The sequence below is a fragment of the Lissotriton helveticus genome, chromosome 1_2 (assembly GCF_964261635.1).
Source record: "Lissotriton helveticus chromosome 1_2, aLisHel1.1, whole genome shotgun sequence".
NCBI classification, from domain to species: Eukaryota; Metazoa; Chordata; class Amphibia; order Caudata; family Salamandridae; genus Lissotriton; species Lissotriton helveticus.
In genome coordinates, this window is record NC_136058.1 from 251,630,641 (window position 1) to 251,653,132 (window position 22,492).

The 22,492-nt window shown below is 50.7% G+C and overlaps 1 protein-coding gene across 2 annotated transcripts in view; it reads right to left on the minus strand.

Moving 5' to 3' along the window:
- LOC144800537 (vitamin D3 hydroxylase-associated protein-like) overlaps positions 1 to 22,492 on the minus strand; it is a 306,080-nt gene that overhangs the window by 153,162 nt on the left and 130,426 nt on the right. For both annotated transcript variants that reach the window (XM_078671688.1, XM_078671687.1), the window contains exon 7: positions 11,167 to 11,291. In XM_078671688.1, the coding sequence (XP_078527814.1) occupies positions 11,167 to 11,291 (125 nt within the window). The remainder of the gene's footprint in view (positions 1 to 11,166; positions 11,292 to 22,492) is intronic.

Here is a 22,492-nt window from a genome sequence, read left to right on the forward strand (position 1 = left end):
CCATTCCAATGGTGTCTGTTATATAACCTGTGCCCATTTCTTGATGAATAATATAGGTGGATGTCGATGACGGTACGGCTAGCAAAGTTCTTAGAAATTTATTTTCTACTATTTGCACGTTCCCGGCGTTTCTGTAGCCCCAACGTCCTGAACCATAGCTTGCAATGGCCAGACATTTAGCCCTGTACATATTTACCATAGCTTGTATGGGTTTAGAGCCCAATCTGCGAGCAAAATCTAAAACAGCAACAGTTGATCTTGCCATTAGATTTCTTTCGGCCTGCATTTGTGGGATCCAGGAACCCCTTTCCTCAAATAACACTCCCAAATATGAGAATGACGTTACCCATGTGAGATTATTTCCCTTACAATAGTGACTTTTACATTTCTTTGGCTTGGCCCCCATGATCATAATGTGGGACTTAGAGAAATTTACATCCAAGACCAAGGACTTCATGAATGAAGCAAAAGTGGTTAAAAGCTGCTGTAGGCTGTTCGCCGTTCTAGCTAGAGGAGCAGCGTCATCCGCATATAACAGGGCCGGAATTAATCTCTCTCCTATACGCAGGATATCAATACTAGCACCCGATAGAAACATTTCAAGATTGTTAATATATAAAGTGAATAACAGAGGGGCCAAAATACAGCCCTGTCTCACTCCTTTAGTTATACGGATGCTACGTGATAGGTTCCCTCTTTGATCAAATCGTACTGTGGTGCCCAGATGTTGATGCAGATCTGCCTGAAAATTTACGATATTTTCATCTAATCCTAATTTCAAGAGCAGATGCCAAAACTTGGACCTGTTCACTCGGTCAAAAGCCGAAGAAAGATCCATAAATGCTAAGTGTGCTCTTCTTCGCAATGACTGACTAGAAGCAAGGGTCCCTAGTTGTCAGAGGTACCTGCCTCTGCGAACTAGAGACCCCCACATCTAACACCAAGACTTAAACTTCCCTATTATTACAAGTTATCCCCTTAGGTTGGATTTAGATATCCCTAAGGGCAGGGTTCTATGGGCCCGATTCACAGAACTAACTTAAGACAGAATCCTAAACTTACTACTTTCGGTATTCACAGAAGTTAGGATTTTGTCTTAAATTTGTCTTAAGACAGACTTAAGACAGACTTAAGTTAGGATTTTGTCTTAAGTCTGTCTTAAGTATGTTTTAAGACAAACTTAAGACAAAATCCTAACTTCTGTGAATACCAAAAGTAGCATGTTTAGGATTTTGTCTTAAGTTAGTTCTGTGAATCGGCCCCAGTGTAAGTAAAAGGTAAGACATGTACTGTAATGTTTTGCATGCCCTGGTAATGACAAGCTACATTTGCTTATCACTACTGTGACGCCTACTCCTCTCATAGGTTAGCATTGGGAAGCAAATTCCTTAATACCCTTTTAAGTGGTAATTCCTGATCAGAGAAGAGTAGCTTATTCAGGTTTCATACATTTGGAATAGTGATAATATATCCTCCTGACTGAAGACGTTAGATTTGATATTACTGTTTTAGAAATGTCACCTTTAGAAAGTGTGCGTGTAACAAGAGGGAGAGAGAGGACTAGATAGCTAGTCCGAGTCCCCGAGGGTTTATATGTGATTAAACAAAGAGGACTAGCTTAAGTTGACCAAAGTGTTGCAGTACTCTAATTAGTTCTGTCACGGGCACCTTGTTGGTGTATTCATGAAGCCCTCACCCACCAACCTAGTTGGTGGCATGCTTCATCATCAGGCCCACCCAGTGACACCTAGTATGTCCCGGGTGTGCTACGACGCCTGATTACAGCGGAGCTGGTATATTGCTGAGAGTGCAGTGAGTGAGGTTGAGTGAGTTGTGATTTAAAACGGCTTGGTGGTGGTCCCAGTACCCGAGGGTAAATTACATTTTAATAACTGGGCCGCCACCAGCGGTTAAAAGTAAGGCTACAGGACGCGTGAGGGTGGCGAGTTACTGCCCCCTGCGTCCTTCAGATGGTCGACATGTTTCAGCCAGTGCCTTAGAGTATTCTTGCTTTCCTCAGGACCGTTTTTTAAAAAGGTGTAGTGAAATAAAACAGACTTAGTGTTGTGGTACAGACTATGTGATACACTCACTAAGGCGTTTTTCTATATGTGAGAGGGGGATTCCCTTCTCATGCATACGCTTTGGGTTATTAGCCAAGGCTTCCTGGAGGGAAGCGGTAAGGGGATGACCAGTCTTTCTGGTCAGTGCCTGCCTTGTACCTGTTGTCCCGCCGTCGTCCTCCTTTAGAAAGTGGTCATTTCTCTGTGCTTGCAATCATCAAGTGTCTTGTAAAGCGCGACTACTCACCCGTAAGGGTCTCAAATCGGGTGAACGGGGACTGCTGGTCTGTGTCAAAAGGCGATGTGGTTCAGTCAAGAGCCAGGTTTTGAGGTCCTTCCTGAATTGAGGCAGTGATGGTTTGCCTTCGGTGGAGAGGCAGTGTGTACCAGGTCTTTGCTGCAAGGTGGGAGAAGGATCTTCCTCTGGCCATGGTCTTGCAGATCCCTGGCCAGGGCCCGTTGGCCGTTACAGAAGTCTCTGGTGGGTGCCTGGAATCCGAGGCGGTGGTTAAGGTACGCAGCCCAAGTGTCAAGAAGGGCTTTTTAGGCTTGTGTGAGGCGCTTGAAGGTGATTCCTTTGTTGACTGGGAGCCAGTGGAGGTCCCTCAGGTGGCCGGTGATGGGGCTGTGGCAGAATATTTTGAGGCTGAGTCTGCCAGGGGTGTTCTGAATGTTTTGCAGTTTCATGAGGAGTTTCTAAGTGATGCCAGAGTACAGTGCTTTGCCATAATCTATTCTGCTGCTGATGAGTGTGTGGGTGACCGTCTTTCTGGAATGGGTGGGGATCCACTTGAAGATCTTTTGGAGCAGGCATAGCATGTGGAAGCAGGTTGATGAGTAGGCATTGATCTGGCAGTTCATGGTGAGCGAGGAGTCCAGGATGATGCTGAGGTGTCATGCGCAGTCTATGGAAGATGGGCGGTTCCAAGAGCTGCAGGCAACCATGAGCCGTCCCTGACGGTGGGGGTGGAGTCCAGGATGAGGACTTCAGCCTTCTCTGAGTTGAGCTAGAGGCAGCTGTTCTTCATTCAGGGGATGACAGCCTTCCTCCCGTCATGGAAGTTGTTCTTGACAACTACTGATTTATTGGTGAGGGAGAGGATTAGCTAGGTGTCGTCAGAGTAGGAGACAATGTTGAGTCACTGGTTCCTGAAAATGGCTGCGAGCAGGGCTATGTAGATGTTGAAGAGAGTAGGGCTCAGGGAAGAGCCCTGAGGCACTCCACAGCCCATCTCTGTTGGTTCAGAGTGACACAGTGGTAGTCTGACTCAGCCGGTGATAAAGGAGCAGATCCATTCCAGGGCTTTGTCATGGATGCCGGCGTACCTATGCATAGGAAGATGGCATCATAGAGGCCAAGAGGTCCAGGTGGATGAGGGCTGCAGTTTTGCCTCAGTCAAGGAGTGTTCAGATGTCATCTGCGGAGGCGAGGGGGGCAGTCTTGTTGCTGTGGTTGCTTCGCCAGCTAGATTGGTAAAGGTCCAGGATGTGGTTCACTTCTGCAGAGGGTTTCTTCAGCAAGGGGTTGATCTCTGCATGTTTCCAGTCTTCCATGAAGGTGGCAGAGTTGATGGAGCAGTTGATGGTGCAGCAGAGTTCAGGGGCGTTGGAGGTGCCGGCTCTGTTGAAGATGTGGTGCAGGCATGGGTCCAAGGGTGCTCTGGAGTGGATGTTCTTCATGATCTTGCAGGTGTCAGTGGTGTTGAGGGGAGTGCAGCAGAGTAGGGCCTGCTAGGGCCTGGTATCATTGGGTGCGTTGGTTGCGGGTAGGGTGAGAGGGTCCAAGGCCCGCACTCTGTCCTGCAGCTCCGCTGTGCTCTGCTCCCCGTTGTGCATCAGAACCCCACCAGTGTACGGGTCGAGACCGCTCTGTGCCTTGCGCCCAACATTGTGCCCCTGGTAATTGTGCTGTCCCCCCTTGTGGTAATCTCCTAATCTGTAGCATTGATATACTTACTATCCCCCCTGTTGTATTGCGCTTCTTGTAGCACTACTGTACTCGTCGTCCCCCCCTGTTCAAATTGCGCTTGTTTTCATTTTTGTTGCACTGTAAATCATTTTCCCACTGTTGTTGTTTTCCTTGTGTCTCCGTCTCCTTCGCGCCATTCCTGCTGCCGCCTTCCCACCCGTGAGTCCTCCCCCTGACTGCCCCGCTCCCGCCTCCCAGCTACACGTCCATTCCCCCTCCCCTCCAAAATGGCGGCTGCTGCAAGGTCGTGCAGCAGATGCACGCAGTCTAAGGCAAGCCCGCCTGCAGCCAACCGCTGCCAGCGCCAGGAACGTTATGTTATGTTATGTTAACAATGGTTTGTATAGCGCACTGACACCGGTTGGTTTCCTGGCGCCGTAGAGACAGAGAACAGTCAGAGTTGGAAGCCTGCGGATTTAGTAGTGAACTTGTTGGTAAAGCCAGGTCTTTAGGGATTTCCTGAATGACATGAGGTTGGGGCATAGCCGGATCTCAAGGGGGAGGGCATTCCACAGACGAGGTGCCAAATCTGCAGCCGCCCAAGCATTTACGTTTAAAGGATGGAATTTGTAGAAGGCATTGGTGAGCCGAGCGAAGGCTTCGGGACGAGGCATACTTTATAATGAGTTTTGTGATGAATTTAGGGCTTTTGCAGTAGAGTGCTTTAAAGATCATGCAACTGACTTTGAAGGTACAGCGTTGGGCGACCGGGAGCCAGTGAAGTGTTTTCAGAAGGGGGTGGCAGAATGCCATCTAGGCTGGTTTAAAATCAGTCTTGCTGCCTGATTCTGCACCATCTGAAGTCGTTTCAGAAGGAACTGGGGAAGGCCCAGTTATATCGAGTTGGCGTAGTCTATGTGAGAGCTCACGGTTGCGATCACCACCTGTATCAGGGCTTCGTGGGTCAGAAGGCGGCGAACCTTCCGGATTTTTCTCATTTGAAAGAGGCACTTAGAGACCACCTGGCCTACTTGCGTTTTAAGAGAGAGGTCGCTGTTTAAGGTGATGCCAAGCGTCTTTGCCGATGATGAAGGGATCGGAGCTTGACCCATTTCTGTTGGCCAATAATGTGGGCCCCAGTATTTAGCGCTGTCCCCAGTCAGGACCAGCTCGGTTTTTCCTGGGTTCAATTTCAAATGATTTTGGTTCATCCAAGCTTGGATGAACCTCATTGTAGATTGAAAGAAGGAGATGGGCGTGTCTGAGTTGTCAATTGTAAATAGGAGCTGTAGATCGTCCGCGTAATTCAGCACCGTTACCTGTTTGTCTCTAAGAGCTTGGATTAAAGGGAAGATGTAGAGGTTAAACAGGTGGGGTGACAGGGACAAGCCCTGGGGTACACCACATGTGATGGCTTGCTTGATGCCCGCTAAATTGCCCAGGTGAACTGCCTGGGAGCGGTCTACTAGAAAGGACTTCAGCCAGCCAGCTGCCGTGCCCCGGATGCCAGCCTGAGAGACATGGTCTATCAAGATGGTGTGCTGAATCTCTGGGACCCTGCCGATACGACTCCACCACCCTCCATGCACTCAACCCCGGAAGACACACCGACTGCCAAAGATGCACACCGAACACCACCATTTGACAGTTCTCCTGCAGACGTTCCTTCACCACCAACAGTGCCCCAACGACTGCCGAAGGTTCACCAGACGCCCGCAACACCGAAACCCTGACATGCATCCTCCCCAACATATGCTCCGTACACAGACACGCCGTAGAGATCTGGTACCTGATTGACGCCCTCTCTCCCGATTTTGCCTTCTTCAAGGAAACCTGGACCAACGCCACTGCCATCCCCGACGGATACAGAGAAAGGAACATTGCACACAAGGCCTCCCTCCGACTCTCCACCTCCAGTACAAGCACCCCCCACTCCAACACAAAACACCTCCATATCCAGACCAGCCCCAGGACCTCGCTACACAGCACCCTCACCTACAGATCGCCTGGACCTCGCACCCAGTCCACATCCACAATTGCCGACCTCGTCGCACCCCATGCCATCCCCTCTATGGACTACATCCTACTCGGAGATCTGAACTTCCACCTCGACAACCGCAGCGACCCTGACACCATCACCCTCTTTGACAACCTCTTCAACCTCGGACTGAAGCGGCTCATCACCATCCCACCCACAGAGCAGGACACACCCTCGACCCTATCTTCACAGGAAGGACAAACATCCACTTCAGCCACACCACGCAGCCCACCTGGACAGACCACCACTGCGTACTCTTCACCTCCACCACCACCAAGGCACCCAGACCTGCCCACGCCCGCCACAAAGGAACTCGAGCAAGATCACAGAGGAATCCCTCAACACCACCCTCCTCCTAGACCCCCCTGCGTCACGAAAGACACTAACTCCGCAGCCAAATAACTTCATTGCTGGATCTCCAGCTGCGCCGACAAGCTCACCCCCCTACACCACCTCTCCAAACTACGCCCCCTGAAGGCCACCAGGTTCACCATGAACTCCAAGAAGCCAGGCGTTCCTGCAGACGCCTCGAGAAAAACTGGCAAAACCGGAAAACCACGGAAGAAATGAACAACCACAGAAGCGCCCTGAAGGAATACCAGCAGCGCATAAGAGACACCAAGCGGACCTTCATCAAGAACAAGATCCACACTAATGCACCCAACGCTAAAGAACTTTTCAACGTCATACATCAATTCACCAAACCCTCCATCAAGCCACTGGCGTCACACCATCTCAGGAACTCTGCTCCTACTTCCATCCGAAAATCAAGGCCCTCTACGAAAACTTCAGACACCTCCGCCCTCGCCACCGCAGACAACAAGATGACCATCACAGCCTTGAACTCTGCCTCCGTTGAGCAAACCACGGCAACCATGATGAACACCCACTCTGATGACATCCGCATGCTACTTGACCAGGGCCACAGTGCGACCCCATCCTGCTAGACCTCTCTGCAGCCTTCAACACTGTCTCACATCGCACTCTCACAGCCAGACTTCACAATGCTGGGATACGAGGAACGGGCCTGAACTGGATCCAATCCTTCCTCTCCAGCAGAATCCAGAGGATCAGACTTCCTCTCTTCCTCTCCGAACCCACAGAGATCAACTGTGGAGTACCCCAAGGATCATTGTTCAGCCCCACGCTCTTCAACATTTACATGGCCCCCCTTCGCCGCCATCGTCAGCATATTATCATACGCCAACGACACCCAACTCATCCTCTCCCTCATGAAGAGCCCTGAAGACACCAGACTCTGCTTCAAGGAAGGAATGAAGAACGTCGCAGCTTGGAAGAAAAATAGCTGCCTGAAACTCAACTCGGAGAAGACTGAGGTCCTCATCCTCCGACCCTCCACCTCCGCCTGGGACAACACCTGGTGGCCTCCCGTCCTCGGCCATCCACCCACCCTCACAGACCACACACGTAACCTCAGCATCATCATTGACTTCTCCCTCAGTATGCCCTGCCAGATCAGCTCCGTCACCTCCACCTGTTTCAACTGCCATCGCATCCTCTGCAAGACCTTCAAATGGATACACCCCTGAATGCAGAAAGATTGTCACCCAAGCACTTAATCTCAGCAGACTAGACTACACAAGCTCCAAACCATCCAGAACACCGCAGCTAGACTCATGCCCGGGACCCTGCGGCACAAACACATGACCCAACACCTACAAGACCTCCACTGGATCCCTGTCGAGAAGAGAGTAACTTCCAAACTGCTCACCCACGCCTACAAATCCCTCTACATTAACGGACCCAAATACCTCAACGAGAGAGTATCCTTCCACGTACCCAAAAGGAACCTCCATTCCGCCGACCTCGCCTTTTCAGAGACCCCCTGAATTTGCAGAGAGAGAGCAGGCAGAAGAGTCTTCTCCCATGTCGCAGCCAAGGCCTGGTACGAGCACCTGGTTAACATCAGATGCTCCCCCACCCTGTACACTTTCAGGAAGAGCCTCAAGACTTGGCTCTTTGACTGAGCTGTATCTTCACTCCCCCATCCCCCCCAGTGCCTTGAGACCCTCATGGGTGACTAGCGCGCATTACGAATCCCTGAATGATTGATTGATTGAGTGTCTTGGGTATAGAGGCTATCGAAGCCGTCGTATATCTCCTTAATCATGCAGTGGAAGAAGGTGCTGAGGTTGTTGCAGAGGTCTCGGAAGGGTGTGTTGTCAGCTGTGTATGTGCTGGGTTTGGTGAATTCCATAAGCACAGTGACAGGGTGTTATCTGTTTAGTACATTGGCATTGATCCTTTCTTTTAGGGCCGCTTTCTTAGTTATTTTAATGAGGCGGTGGTGTGCAGGACAGCGGTTTTGAAGGCTGAGTGTTCTTTCAGGGTCTTGCTGCTCCTCCATCTCTTCTTGAGCTATCTACAGGTGCGTCTGGAATCATGGAGGGTGAGAGAGAACCAGCTGGCTCTCTTGGAGTGTCGCTTGCCTAGGGCTTTCTTCAGGGCGACCACTGTATCGGCGCAGTTGGAGATCCATCAGGGGAGATTGCGTGCTGAGGTATTAGCATCTGTGGATGTTGGTGGAGGGGTTTTCCTGAGGGAGGAGGTGAGCATTTAAATTATTCTTACACCAAGCTGCAGTTCCACTAGTCGTTACTAGATGTCCCTCTCGAGTCAAATGCAAAACCATTGAAACCCTTTCATCAAGAATTTGCGTTTGACTCGTGAGGGACATCTAGTAACCACCAGTTGAACTGCAGCTCTTTGTAGCATTATTTTGCTATTGGAGACTATATAATATTCACTTCCCACTGCTAATCTCATCCCATAATGCTTTACAGGGCCTTTGGTTGGGAATGTTTTTTTGCCAATAACTGTGCTTGGGGTGGTCCTAAGAGGATGGGACCACCACCAAATCGTTCAATAAGATGTGCTTTTTTGTTTTCAAGGCATCTGTTTGGTACTCCCCCTACGTTAGGGAGGATCCCAAAATCATCACCTCTCTCACTGCTTGCCAACTTTTTCATTTCACTTGTGTGAAAGTACTATATGTACTTTAGCATATAAAGATAGAGATACTTACTTTATCATAACTGGCACTGTGGAAGATGTAATTTACAATTATTTTGCCATTCTTTCACAGTGCAGACAAGTACACAGTGTCATCAGCTATGCTATGCAGACTACGTACTATGTAAAGCTACGTGCAGTGCTGCTACGCAAACTACGCCCAGGCTTAGTTTATGTTGTATAAAACAAGCTGTGTGTTTAAAAAGCTAGCTGTACACCTTGACAGCCTCCGACTCAGTCCACAGTGTATCCATGAGGAAGGTTGTCCTAACTCCAATGTACAATTTTATGCTATGGCCACAATTTATTAGGATCTTGAGCCAGCGCAAAGTGACGCTAAGTGGCACATTCTATCTCTGCATCACTTTCAGTCAACGGGGAGTTACTGCGATGTTACGTGGAGGATCAGCACAAACACCCATAGGTTTTGACACAAAGCCTGATCCACTAAATAGCAAGACTTGCTTTTGTATCAAAACACAACGCCTCCTTGAAGCAGACTGTAACAAGGAGAAAGGTTTTCATTTGTCAGAAATCACACACATTGGATATATGCTGAAATGCACAGCACACAGGTAGTGCTTGCTTCTATGCCTGTCTAGACATAGGCTTTGGTAGCCAAACCTAATACATAAGAATGTGCGGTACTTTCCCCCTTGTACAGTTCCCACAGCAAATTTCGTTGTGTGATAAATCAGTCATTATGCCACTACATTTTCCATTAAAGCGAGTGCAGCAGGAAAGGCACTAGGAACAGCCTGATGTTTCATGTTCTTTTTCTCAGAGGTAACTATTTCGTTTTACTATCACTGTGTTAACTGGAGCTGGACGCTATTCCCTCCCAGTGTTGAAGCTATTTCCATAACAGTATGTCCATCCAGTGTTTGTAAACCGCGAACAATTACCCGAAGGTGTCAAGGAGCTGGGGACACTCTGGAAGATTAAGCAAGCTATTGCCCAGAGTCACATGGTGCTGGTCTGATCTGCCACGGGTCCCAGGGATCGAACCGTGAGCCCCCGGTATCCAGAGGAGTCAGGCGCCCTGGCCGCTGCGCCATACCTCTTCCACTGGAAACCATTCATCAGGCCCCCACCACATGAACAACTGAGCACCTCATTTTGAACGAAGAGGGAAAACTGTAACAGCAGGCACAATTTAAGAAATGAAACACATATGAAAATGCAAGAAGAAAAAACAATGTATGCAATGCTAGGTAAGTGGATTGTAAACACAGAGATCGGGATGCTATCCTGAAGTATTGCTTCCCAAGTCTTCTAGGACTGTATTACTGAACCTTGCTCATGATGCATGTGGTGTAATTTTATGCAGATGTGAGGATTCCTATAGTGTTCATGCATTGCAAGTCAGATTCAGGCACACAGGCAAATAAGTGCTAGAATTGGCATTCAGTTAGGGCCCCATTTAGGGTATTTTTGGTGACATGGCATGGAGGCGCCCATGACACCTATAGTGAAGCATTCAATATAGGTACCATAACACTGAACCCCTAAAGGACCCATCTTCAATGGCACTTTCGGTGTGGCTACTCAGGCATAATCCATGTTTCAGGAGCCATGTTGTCAGCACAGTGTGACCCTGAAGGGTGCTGTGTTCAACTACACCTCCCCACCCTCCCTTCCATGGTAAGCTACTATTTCAGAGACACATGAAGCAAGAGCTTGAAACACTGCTCATCATTCTACTGCAGATAGCAGAATGTAACCCTGCCTCTGCTAAGTGCACCATTGACAGTGCACATTGATACAAACCTGGTCTGTGAACCAGGTTCAATTGTACATCCCTGATAACCAACCCTACGATATATATATATATATATATATATATATATATATATATATATATATATATATACATATATATATATATATATATATATATATATATATATATATATATATATATATATATATATATATATTTGTATTAAAAGAACAAATGTACATCAGAGTTTCTACAGATTTACTACCCTAGACTATACTGCACTTCATCTTATCAAGAACTATTGTTGGTACATTTAGGGTTGACTAACTTTAGAGAAAAGGCCCAAACTAGAATGAACTAGAGGTCCACAGTATATAGGTAGGTATATTGATTTTCTTACTTTCTCATTGAAGGGGATTGGAGGCACAGTATTGTCCAGGTGGAACATATCCTCGCACAGGAGAGCTTGCATACACAGTACCAGGCTATCCACATCCCTTGCCATTGGACCAATCATGAGTTGCACTAAGAATAAAGATCATAACAATAGTTACAATAATTAAGGAGATGCTGTATATAAGTCATAAGTGCGGTATTCAAATTAGTAGTAGCTGTGTTGGACCCGGCCTCGTGGCGTGGTCCTCATTGAGCCGTAGTAATCCCTCCTGACCCGTGCAGCCCCCCAGGGCCCTGATTCACCCGACCATTCCCTCCATAACCCACATCCCCGACACTGGGCTTTCCCGTCCTCTCCGTCCATTTTCCCTGGTACCCGAGGCCGATGCCCATGTCCCTGCACCTAAGATGGCCGCCCCAGCCCCAGCCCGACCTCGGCCTTCGGCGCCGTACCCGGCCAGGGGGTAGAGCGCTCCCCGTGAGCGAGAGAGGGAGGAGTAGCTCGATCACACCTCCCACCTCCCCTCGAGAGATGAGTTTCGATCACCCATCCGGCCTCCCTGAGGGCTGGCTCCAGGCCTGCTGCGTGTCTGGGATCCCTCCAGGCCCAACTTGAAAGGATGAAAGGAGCCGCCGAGGCGAACCCCCAACAACCGGCTCCCAGGTGCTAAGACCCCTGCCTGCGAGGGCTCCGGACATCAAAGGCGAGGAGTCCTTTATCAAGGGTTGCTCTGGACTGATGAAGTTAGTTGTATCCTGGACTACGTGAGCCCTGCTGACCTCGTCGCGGCTCCTACCGAGCAGAGAAGGACTTCTGCCCAAGACCACCTGAGCCCTGCTGATGCTGTCGCTGCTCCCTGGCAAACAGAGAAGGACTTCTGCCAAGACCACCTGAGCCCTGCTGACGCTGTCGCGGCTCCTACCTAGCAGAGAAGGACTTCTGCCAAGACCACCTGAGCCCTGCTGACGCTGTCGCGGCTCCCCTGCAACCGTGAGACTCCTGGGCCCTGCTGATTCGATCGCGGCTCCCTAAGACTATCCTGGTCCGGCTGGACGCAAGATCTCCCGTATCCCCCGGCTCGAGGGTTGAGAGCTGTGCGCCGGATACGCAACCGCAAGTGACTTTGAACCTTGAGACTGTCCCGCTACCCTACCCCTACAGAGACTCTTTGAGCCCTTGCTCGCCTGTACATAAGAATCTGCGGATCATAACGATCCATTTTACTTGAAGAGATAAAGAATACGTTCTCTTAAACCTACGGTGTGGTGTCCCTTTGTCGAGTGGTGCTAGCGCAGCGCGTACGATCCTAGAGTTGAGGTCCTCTCCCTGAGGATCTCCCGCCCGTGCTCGACTGCGTTCCTAGGAGAGGTGGGTCACCGGGTGGTCAGGTGCCGAGTCTGTCCTCCCCGGGGATCGCCCCTCTAACATTGGTGGCAAGCGACGGGATCCGAGTCCACAATCTAGAGATCGTACAGTCAGCGGCTGACGCACTACCGAACAAAGATGGCAGAAAAGAACACCAAGAGTACCACTGAAGCCGACGCGAGTACCGCTTTCCGTGCGGAACGGCTAGAAGAATACACACACAAAGAACTGAAAGAATTTTGCAAAGCACGAGGCATCGCTACCACAGGCCTGAATACGAAGGAAGACATGCAGCAAGCCCTACAAGCTTGGGTAGAGTCCGAGGGAAACCCTCCCCCGTCAAGAGGAGGGGCAGGGCAGCCGACCGAACTCGACCTCAGCCCAAGATTAGGCAGCAGCGCTCCGGTACGGAACAGCGCACCAGATGGGGGCCTCTCCCCAGACAAACTAGCAGACAGAGACCGAAACCGAAATCATGAACTTGAATTGGCGAAACTCAAAATCGAGTGCGAGTTAAAGCCAGCAGAGAAGAGGCTAGCAGTAGAGCAGCTACGAGTGCAAGGAGAGATAGAGGAGAAGAAACTCCAACGGTAACATGAAGACGAAAGACTCCAGCTGGAGCACGAGCGTGGCCTAAAGGAGATCGAGCTAAAGGCCCGGAGCGAAGAAAACCGAACCGCGGGGAACAGAGAAGCCGTTCCCCTAGTAGAAAAGTCCACATCCCCATGGATGTGGTGAGAGAATACAATAAGAACGATGACATCCAGCAATGGTTCAAGGCCTACGAAGTCGCCATGACCTCCCACCGAGTTCCACAGAAGGATTGGGGAGCTGGGTTGTGGGGTCGATTCCTGAGCGAGGGGAGAGACACCCTGCTCGATCTGCCGTCCTCTGTGCAGACCTCCTACGCCCACATGAAGGAGGCCCTCCTCACGAGATACGGACTCACCCCCCAAATGTATCGCCAGCGGTTCCGAGAGTGCAAGAAAATCCCTGACACCACGTGGGTGGAGTACGTGAACTTTTACAGTCGAACATTAGAAGGGTGGATCAAGGGCAGCCAAGTTACCACCTTCGAAGGACTTGTCGACCTCATTGCATGGGAACACTTGTCTGCAAACTGTTTTGTAGACCTACGCCAGCATTTTCTGGACAGCAAGCTTGCAGACCCAAGGAAGCTGGCCGTGGAGGCCGATCGCTGGGTGAACACCCGGGTCCCCCGGGGCCCCGTAGGAGATCACCCCCGAAGCAGTCAGGGATCTCCCCGCCAGAGGGGAGGGGGGAACCAAGGAAGACAGAGGGATTCCCAGTCAGGACCCCAGCATAGCCCCCCCCCCGAAACCAACCCCAGACCTTACCAGCACCCACTCCAGCCAATCCCGCTCCCTCGGGTAACCGTGGGCACCGGGTCATGATTTCCTGTTTCCGTTGCCTAAAGCCAGGGCACTACGCCAGTGACCCCCTGTGTCCCATGGCCCGAGACCCTCCACGACAGCTCCCCCAGCCGGACAGGTAGCCAACGTAGCCCTAGGGGAGGAAATGGAGGACACCGAAGAATGGGAACCTGCTGCCATGGCCCTTGTCTCCTTAGGAGACCGAGAGATGATTCCCGGGGCTCCCCTGCCCGACAATACCAAGAAATGCCGGAAACTGGTGACGGTGAACGGCCACCGAGTGGAGGCCCTTTGCGACACTGGGGCGAGTATCATCGGTGTCCTCAGCCACCTAGTCAGAGAAGATCAGATCATCCCGAATGTCCTGTGTCCCGTACTGTCCGCTGACAACACCAAGAGTGTATGTAGGATGGCCCTAGTCCCGTTCGAATGGGGGGGAGTGATAGGAAAATTACGAGTTGCTGTCCGAGCATCCCAACCTGTAGACTGCCTCCTCGGCAACGACCTCGAAAGTTCCCCCTGGAGACAGGTGGAGCGCAAGACCCACCTGGGCATGATGGGCCTACCCGAGTGGGTGTGCGCCACCACCCGATCCATGTCTGCTCGACTACCCCCCCCTCCGGGCCGTCGACGCCGAACTTCTCAGCCACAGCCCTGTAGAAGAAGATAGGGACGACCGAACTGAGCCCTCCGGTCTCTCCCCAGGAGGAGAACCCCCCACCGACAACGAACCCTTGCATCCCGATCCTGCACAGATCCCAGAGCTGGGAGATCTGCCCGAGTTGGCGCAGTGGCGTCACGAGGGGGGCCCCTCCCGAGAGGAGTTCTGCCGGGAGCAAGCCACTTGCCCTTCCCTGGTCGGACCACGGCGACAGGCCGCGGCCCAAGCTGCGTGCGACCAAACGGGAACCCATTCCGTGTATTGGGAGAATGACCTCCTATACAGTGAGCAAAAGTCTGCCGAGCTAGGGTCAGCCCGAGTGCTGGTGGTTCCCCTACGCTTCTGAGACTTCCTCCTGGGCCTGGCCCACGATGTACCCCTGGCGGGACACTTGGGCCAGGACAAGACCTATGACCGCCTAGTTACACACTTCTATTGGCCCAAGATGCGAGCGAATTTGGAAGCCCACTGCAAGTCCTGTCTCACGTGCCAAGCTAGTGGAAAAAGTGGAGGAACACGCAAGGCCCCCCTCCAACCTTTTCCTGTCGTCAGTACCCCCTTTGAGCGGGTCGGAATCGACATAGTGGGGCCCCTGGACCCTAGGACCGCCCATGGTCACCGATTCATTCTAGTCCTGGTGGATCACGCCACCCGATACCCCGAGGCCATTCCCCTCCGCACCATAACGGCCCCCGTGGTGGGCCGAGCGTTAATGGAGATCTTCTCCCGAGTGGGTTTTCCCCGCGAGGTCGTGAGCGACCGCGGCACAAACTTTATCTCCAAATACATGATGTCCCTGTGGAAACAATGCGGAGTGTCCTACAAATTCACCACCCCGTATCATCCCCAAGGAAATGGCCTAGTGGAACGGTTTAACCGGACACTGAAGGGGATGATCATGGGCCTAGAAGAGCCCCTCCGGCATAAGTGGGACGTCCTCCTCCCCTGCCTCATGTTCGCCTACCGGGAAGTCCCCCAGAAGTCCCTGGGGTTCAGCCCATTCGAGCTGCTGTACAGGCACCCCGTCCGGGGGGCCCCTCAGCCTGGTCAAGGAGGGATGGGAAACGGCCCCCGAGAACCACCTCCAGATGTGTTCTGATTCATCCTCACCCTCAGAAACCAGACACGGAAATTCCGAGCGCTGGCCGAAGCCAACCTCGAAGCAAGTCAGGAGGAGATGAAGCGCTGGTATGACCAGAATGCCACGCTGGTCGAGTTTCAACCGGGCCAGCAGGTCTGGGTGATGTCCCCGGTGAAACCCTGCGCCCTCCAAAACAAATGGACCGGCCCCTTTAAGGTGGTGGAGAGGAAAAGCCAAGTGACCTACTTGGTGGACGTCCAGTCCCCTCGGAACCCCCTTCGGGTTCTCCACGTGAACCGCCTCAAGCCTCACTTCGTACGGACGGAGTTGAGCTTGCTCTTAGCCACCGACGACGGAGCGGAAGAGGAAACGGAGCCTCTCCCTGACCTCCTGTGTGCCAAAGAGAAGGATGGCTCCGTAGACGGAGTGAGCCTCTCTCCCTCCCTCACTCCGCAGCAACGTGAAGACTGCCACCAGCTCTTGGGGCAGTTCCCAGATTTGTTCTCCTTGGTCCCCAACCTCACCGACTGGTGTGTCCACGATGTGGACACCGGAGACAGCCCGCCGGTGCGACACCGAGCCTACCGAGTGCCTGACCGAGTCCGGACCTGCATCCAGGCCGAGGTCTCGAAAATGCTCGCCCTAGGGGTGGTCGAGCCCTCCGACAGTCCCTGGGCCAGCCCAGTGGTACTGGTCCCGAAAGTCGCGGCCCCTGGTGCCGTCCCAGAACTTCGGTTTTGTGTGGACTACTGGGGGCTCAACGCAGTCACCCGAGCAGACGCCCACCCCATTCCCCGCGCAGATGAACTCATCGACCACCTGGGGTCTGCTCGCTACCTGAGTACCTTCGACCTGACCTGCGGCTACTGGCAAATTGCGCTCACAGAGGGAGCCAAGGAGCGGTCCGCCTTCTCCACCCCGGACGGACACTATCGCTTTCGAGTGATGCCGTTCGGGATGAAAAACGCCCCGGCCACCTTTCAGAGACTGGTGAACAGAGTCCTGGCCGGGCTCGAAGAGTTCAGCGCCGCATATCTGGACGATATTGCGGTGTTCAGTTCACAATGGGATTAACACCTCCGGCACCTCTGGAAGGTGTTGCTAGCCCTGCGCCAGGCAGGCTTGACGGTGAAAGCCAGCAAGTGCCAGATTGGGCAAGGGTCAGTGACCTACCTAGGCCACCAGGTCAGGAGCGGGCAGGTCGCCCCTCTCCAGCCAAAGATCGATGCCATCTTGGCCTGGGAACCCCCCATCACTCAAACCGAGGTCCGAGCCTTCCTGGGCCTCACCGGTTACTACCGGAGGTTTATAAAGAATTACGGCAGCATAGTGGGCCCCCTCACAGAGCTGACGTCCAAGAAGCAGCCCAAGCACGTGCACTGGACCCCCTCATGCCAAGAGGCGTTCGACGCCTTGAAGACAGCCGTGTGCTCTGCCCCCGTGCTCCAAGCCCCGGACTACTCCAAGGAGTTTGTGGTCCAAACCGACGCTTCCGAGCATGGCATCGGAGCTGTACTGTCCCAGTTCAGTGAGGAAGGCCTAGATCAGCCCGTAGCCTTCATCAGCAGAAGGTTACTGCCCCGAGAACAGAGGTGGAGCACCATCGAACGAGAAGCGTTCGCAGTAGTCTGGGCCCTCAAGAAACTCCGACCCTACCTGTTCGGAACCCACTTCCGAGTCTAAACAGATCATCGACCCTTACGGTGGCTCATGCAGATGAGAGGAGAAAACCCCAAACTACTACGATGGTCAATCTCCCTCCAGGGGATGGACTTCACAGTAGAACATCGCCCTGGTACTGACCACGCCAACGCTGACGGCCTCTCCAGGTTCTTCCGCCTCAGCGAAGAGAACCCCCAAGAGGATGGGTAGTTCTCCCCGACCTTCAGCTGGGGGGGACGCGTGTTGGACCCGGCCTCGTGGCGTGGTCCTCATTGACCCGTAGTGATCCCTCCTGACCCGTGCAGCCCCCCAGGGCCCTGATTCACCCGACCATTCCCTCCATGACCCACATCCCCGACACTGGGCTTTCCCATCCTCTCCCTCCATTTTCCCTGGTACCCGAGGCCGATGCCCATGTCCCTGCACCTAAGATGGCCACCCCGGCCCCAGCCCGACCTCGGCCTTCGGCACCGTACCCGGCCAGGGGGTAGATCGCTCCCCGTGAGCGAGAGAGGGAGGAGTAGCTCGATCACACCTCCCACCTCCCCTCGAGAGATGAGTTTTGATCACCCATCCGGCCTCCCTGAGGGCTGGCTCCAGGCCTGCTGCGTGTCTGGGATCCCTCCAGGCCCAACTTGAAAGGATGAAAGGAGCCGCCGAGGCGAACCCCCAACAACCGACTCCCAGGTGCTAAGACCCCTGCCTGCGAGGGCTCCGGACATCAAAGTCGAGGAGTCCTTTATCAAGGGTTGCTCTGGACTGATGAAGTTAGTTGTATCCTGGACTACGTGCGCCCTGCTGACCTCGTCGCGGCTCCTACCGAGCAGAGAAGGACTTCTGCCCAAGACCACCTGAGCCCTGCTGACGCTGTCGCGGCTCCCTGGCAACCTAAAGAACTACCTGAGCCCTGCTGACCTCGTCGCGGCTCCTACCGAGCAGAGAAGGACTTCTGCCCGAGACCACCTGAGCCCTGCTGACGCTGTCGCGGCTCCTACCTAGCAGAGAAGGACTTCTGCCAAGACCACCTGAGCCCTGCTGACGCTGTCGCGACTCCTACCTAGCAGAGAAGGACTTCTGCCAAGACCACCTGAGCCCTGCTGACGCCGTCGCGGCTCCCCTGCAACCCTGAGACTCCTGGGCCCTGCTGATTCGATCGCGGCTCCCTAAGACTATCCTGGTCCGGCTAGACGCAAGATCACCCGTATTCCCCGGCTCGAGGATTGAGAGCTGTGCGCCGGATAAGCAACCGCAAGTGACTTTGAACCTTGAGACTGTCCCGTACCCTACCCCTACCGAGACTCTTTGAGCCCTTGCTCGCCTGTACATAAGAATCTGCGGATCATAAAGATCCATTTTACTTGAAGAGATAAAGAATACGTTCTCTTAAACCTACGGTGTGCTGTCCCTTTGTCGAGTGGTGCTAGCGCAGCGCGTACGATCCTAGAGTTGAGGTCCTCTCCCTGAGGATCTCCCGCCCGTGCTTGGCTGCGTTCCTAGGAGAGGTGGGTCACCGGGTGGTCAGGTGCCGAGTCTGTCCTCCCCGGGGATCGCCCCTCTAACAAGCTGCAACATGCACTAATTGGTTTGCTGCCCAATTACTTATGATGATCCACTCAGACCTTTGCTCTCCCTACCTATGATTTGTCAAGACTCTGAGGGGCATATTACCAAGGGCCTTATCGCCGCTTTAGCGGGAATTTTTCCAGCTGAAGCGGCGATAATTTTATCACCCTATTACCTAGCTGTCGCTAACACCAGTTAGCGACAGCTAGTGGGAGATAGCGATCATCTTGGGGCCCACTTTGCATGTCAGCGATATTTATCGCTAATGACATGCAAAGTGGGCGTGCCAAGATGTTAGCGACTGGAAACAGTTGCTAACATCGCTATCTCCCATTACCTAGTTTTGGAAATAATCGCGCTAAGCGCGATTATCTCCAAAAGCTAACGCCTGCCCAGAGCAGTTCTTAGCCATGTTATCCAATGGTAGGTGGATAACATGGCTGAGAGCATTTGCTCAGTAATGCATGAATATCGCTGACTTTTCAGCGATATTAATGCATTTCGGTCGATTTTTACCGCTTTTGAGATAAACCTTGATAATATCAAGGTATCTCAGCGGTAAAAATCGTCGGAGCGCGGCGATATCATTTTAGCCGCTAACCATGCATAGCAATAATTATTGCTATTGCTTGGTAATATGCCGTTGAGTCTGTCTGGTGGTGGGCTGCCGGCTGCACCAGGGAACTGCCATTACCTAGCCATGGCGCGGCTGAGGGGCAATGAAATATGCTGAGCGGGACTGGCGCAGTCCCACCAAGCATATTACGAGTTCTTCCACCACCAGCCTTTTCATGGTGGTGAGCCCCCATGCCCTACACTGCCATGTTGTGCCCCACTGTCTGCTTGCACTCCCAGTTCCAACATGGACTTGCCTGTCCATGCTGTGCTGGAACAATTTTGCCATTCCCATTCTGGTGCTCTTTTTCAGTACACCACTGTGGGAAAGGCAAAAGGACCGTCTGCCTGCAAGAGTTGAATTAGGCAGGCGGTCCTTGCATGGCTTTGGCGGTGTTGTGCCAGCAGAGATCCATAGCTGCACTGCCAAAGTCGCAATAAGGCCCTTAGTTAGGACTACGACAATGATCAACTATGGCTTGCTTCAGATACATGTTATAACATGTCTGTTTTTTCCAGATGCGTCACGGATCGAGTCTTTGGGAGTGGCATGCTCTCATGTTTCCACATGATACAAATGATTTACTGAATGGTACATTCTCAGGATCTTACAATAAAGATACCTTATTGTGCCACGGAATCGTGAATATTGAACGGAGAAGCTTGTTTGACTAAGCAATGCCTTGTAGAAAAATATAGTTATGGGACCAAACGTGGAGGAAGGTTCCGGATGGCCTCCTAGAGTAACTCATTAATCATGACACTGTGGCAATAAGAATTAAGTGCGAGCCCGTATGGATCCACAAGACAGCGATACTAGATTTGAAGATGTCCAGCACTGGGCAGGATGAATGTGGTCATTCAATATCCAACTTTCATGTTAAGAATATCAAAGGAAACCTAATCTCCAGGGAAGAACCACATCTGGGAGAACCAGGTCAGAGTCAAGCTACATTAATCCTAAATAATCGATACCATGCTGGTAGGTTTGGTGGCACCATTGGATGCACCAACCTCCAAAAAGATATGGGGGTGCAGCATAATTCATGAAGTTGTAATGGCTTTCACAACATTGTTGATCTCTCAAAACTGTCAACTTAGAAGTCACAGCTTCTTCAAAAGGGAATTTTTAGGATGGTGTGTGCCGGATGTAAAAAGTTTATTTTTTCTGCTCAGGAGAAAACGTATGGCTGGGTTCCTCAACCAACATGCTTACTAAAAAACAAAAAAAAACAATTTTATCCCCAATTTTTGGGATGTTATAATCAGGAATACCCTTTTTGGAAGAAAATACATCATGAAGTCATCATGCTGACGTGCTGACTCTGCTTCCCCAGTGATAATGTAATTGGAAGTGTCAGCTCCGCTCTATCAATTGTAATGCAAGTTATTGTGAGAGTCTGAATGATAAACATAGTGATCCGAATATGTCTGTAGGTGCAATTTGGGAAAGTATGACCAGCAACCGGTTACTGGCTTTTTTTGACTGGCAGCTGTTTGCAGTGATTAGTTTCGCTGAGGCATTTACCAAGTGGGTCCCTCTCCAGTAAAGCAATAAGTAACCTAGAGAAGCCGACATGTTATTGAGCCATAGGCTTGGTGTGGCATTAGGATAGATGTCTTAAGTTGACTTGACCCTCTTCTACAATCCTCTTCCTTATTCTGAGCACACTGGAAAACTATGTTGTTTAAACCTTGGTCAAATGTGCTGTTAGCGACATAGTTTAAGTAAGGTCATCCATCATTGACCACCTATACATTGTAGATTACCATGGTTTGCCCAGATATATAAAATCAGATCCTCTACTAACTACTCAGGGGTACCTCCTCACAACATCATTAGGTCCCTACACCAAAGTCACTGCACTATGTTGACAACTAAATTCACTGCCATTTAATCAGGAAATGCAATATGAAATTTGAATTATGTTAATCTGTTTAAAATTAAGATAAAAAGGGACAAATATCTCACCTTTCCTCCTTAAACTATAGTATTTCATTTAGTAAAAAGAGAAATGTTTATTATACTTAGGGCTAAATATATGAAATGATATTTAAATTGATCAAAGATTATTGTTAATACTAGATTTTGGATTAAAATGATTAATTCATTTCAGTTAATGAAAACATTATAGTTAAGGATCAGAATTATTTATAGGTATAAGGACAAAATTTAAAATCAATAACTATAATAAAATACAATAAGTTAAAATAATGGAAAGATATTAAAAGGTTAGGCTTAATGTGAGGATAAGGATAAAGATGAATAATAATAAATGTAAATTCATTTATTAAAAATAAATAATGGTTAGTTTAGGCTTTGGATCAGGACTAGGATAAGGATACAACATTAAATAAATTAAATGGGATAAAAAAGTGAGTATAGGTATAAAGGTCACTTTTACAATAAATAACATTTAATTTACATTAAAAGCATTAGAATTACAATAATGAACAAAATGGCTAATAACAACAATAACACGAACTTACCAAAAATGAACGTGGAAGTGTGGTCCATGTAGTGTGGTTGAGTAGTGGTAAACATCATTAATAATTTCTGGACTCATGTAGTTATCATAAATGTAGTGATCACAATTTAACAGCTCTTATATGTAGTGGTTGTGGATGCAGTAGCATACAACCCTCCTCCACTGGGATTATCATTTGTCTTTCTACCAGCCCCAAATAGGGTACTGGATTGGATGCTCAGTAGAGGTGGCTGATCTGTTACTATTACAGTAGTGCCAACCCCAAGAAAAAACATAGGGGCATATTACCAACAACTAGCGATTATTATCGCTAAGTTGGCCTAGCGGGAGTTTTCCTATCGCTGCCCTTCACCTGTTTATATCGCAGAGATACCTTGCTATTAGCAAGGTTTATCTCTAAAACGAAAAAAACAGGCGAAATGCGTGAATATCGCTGTAAATACAGCGATATTCACACATTATCGTGACAATGCTCTTAGCCATGTTATCCACCTTGCAT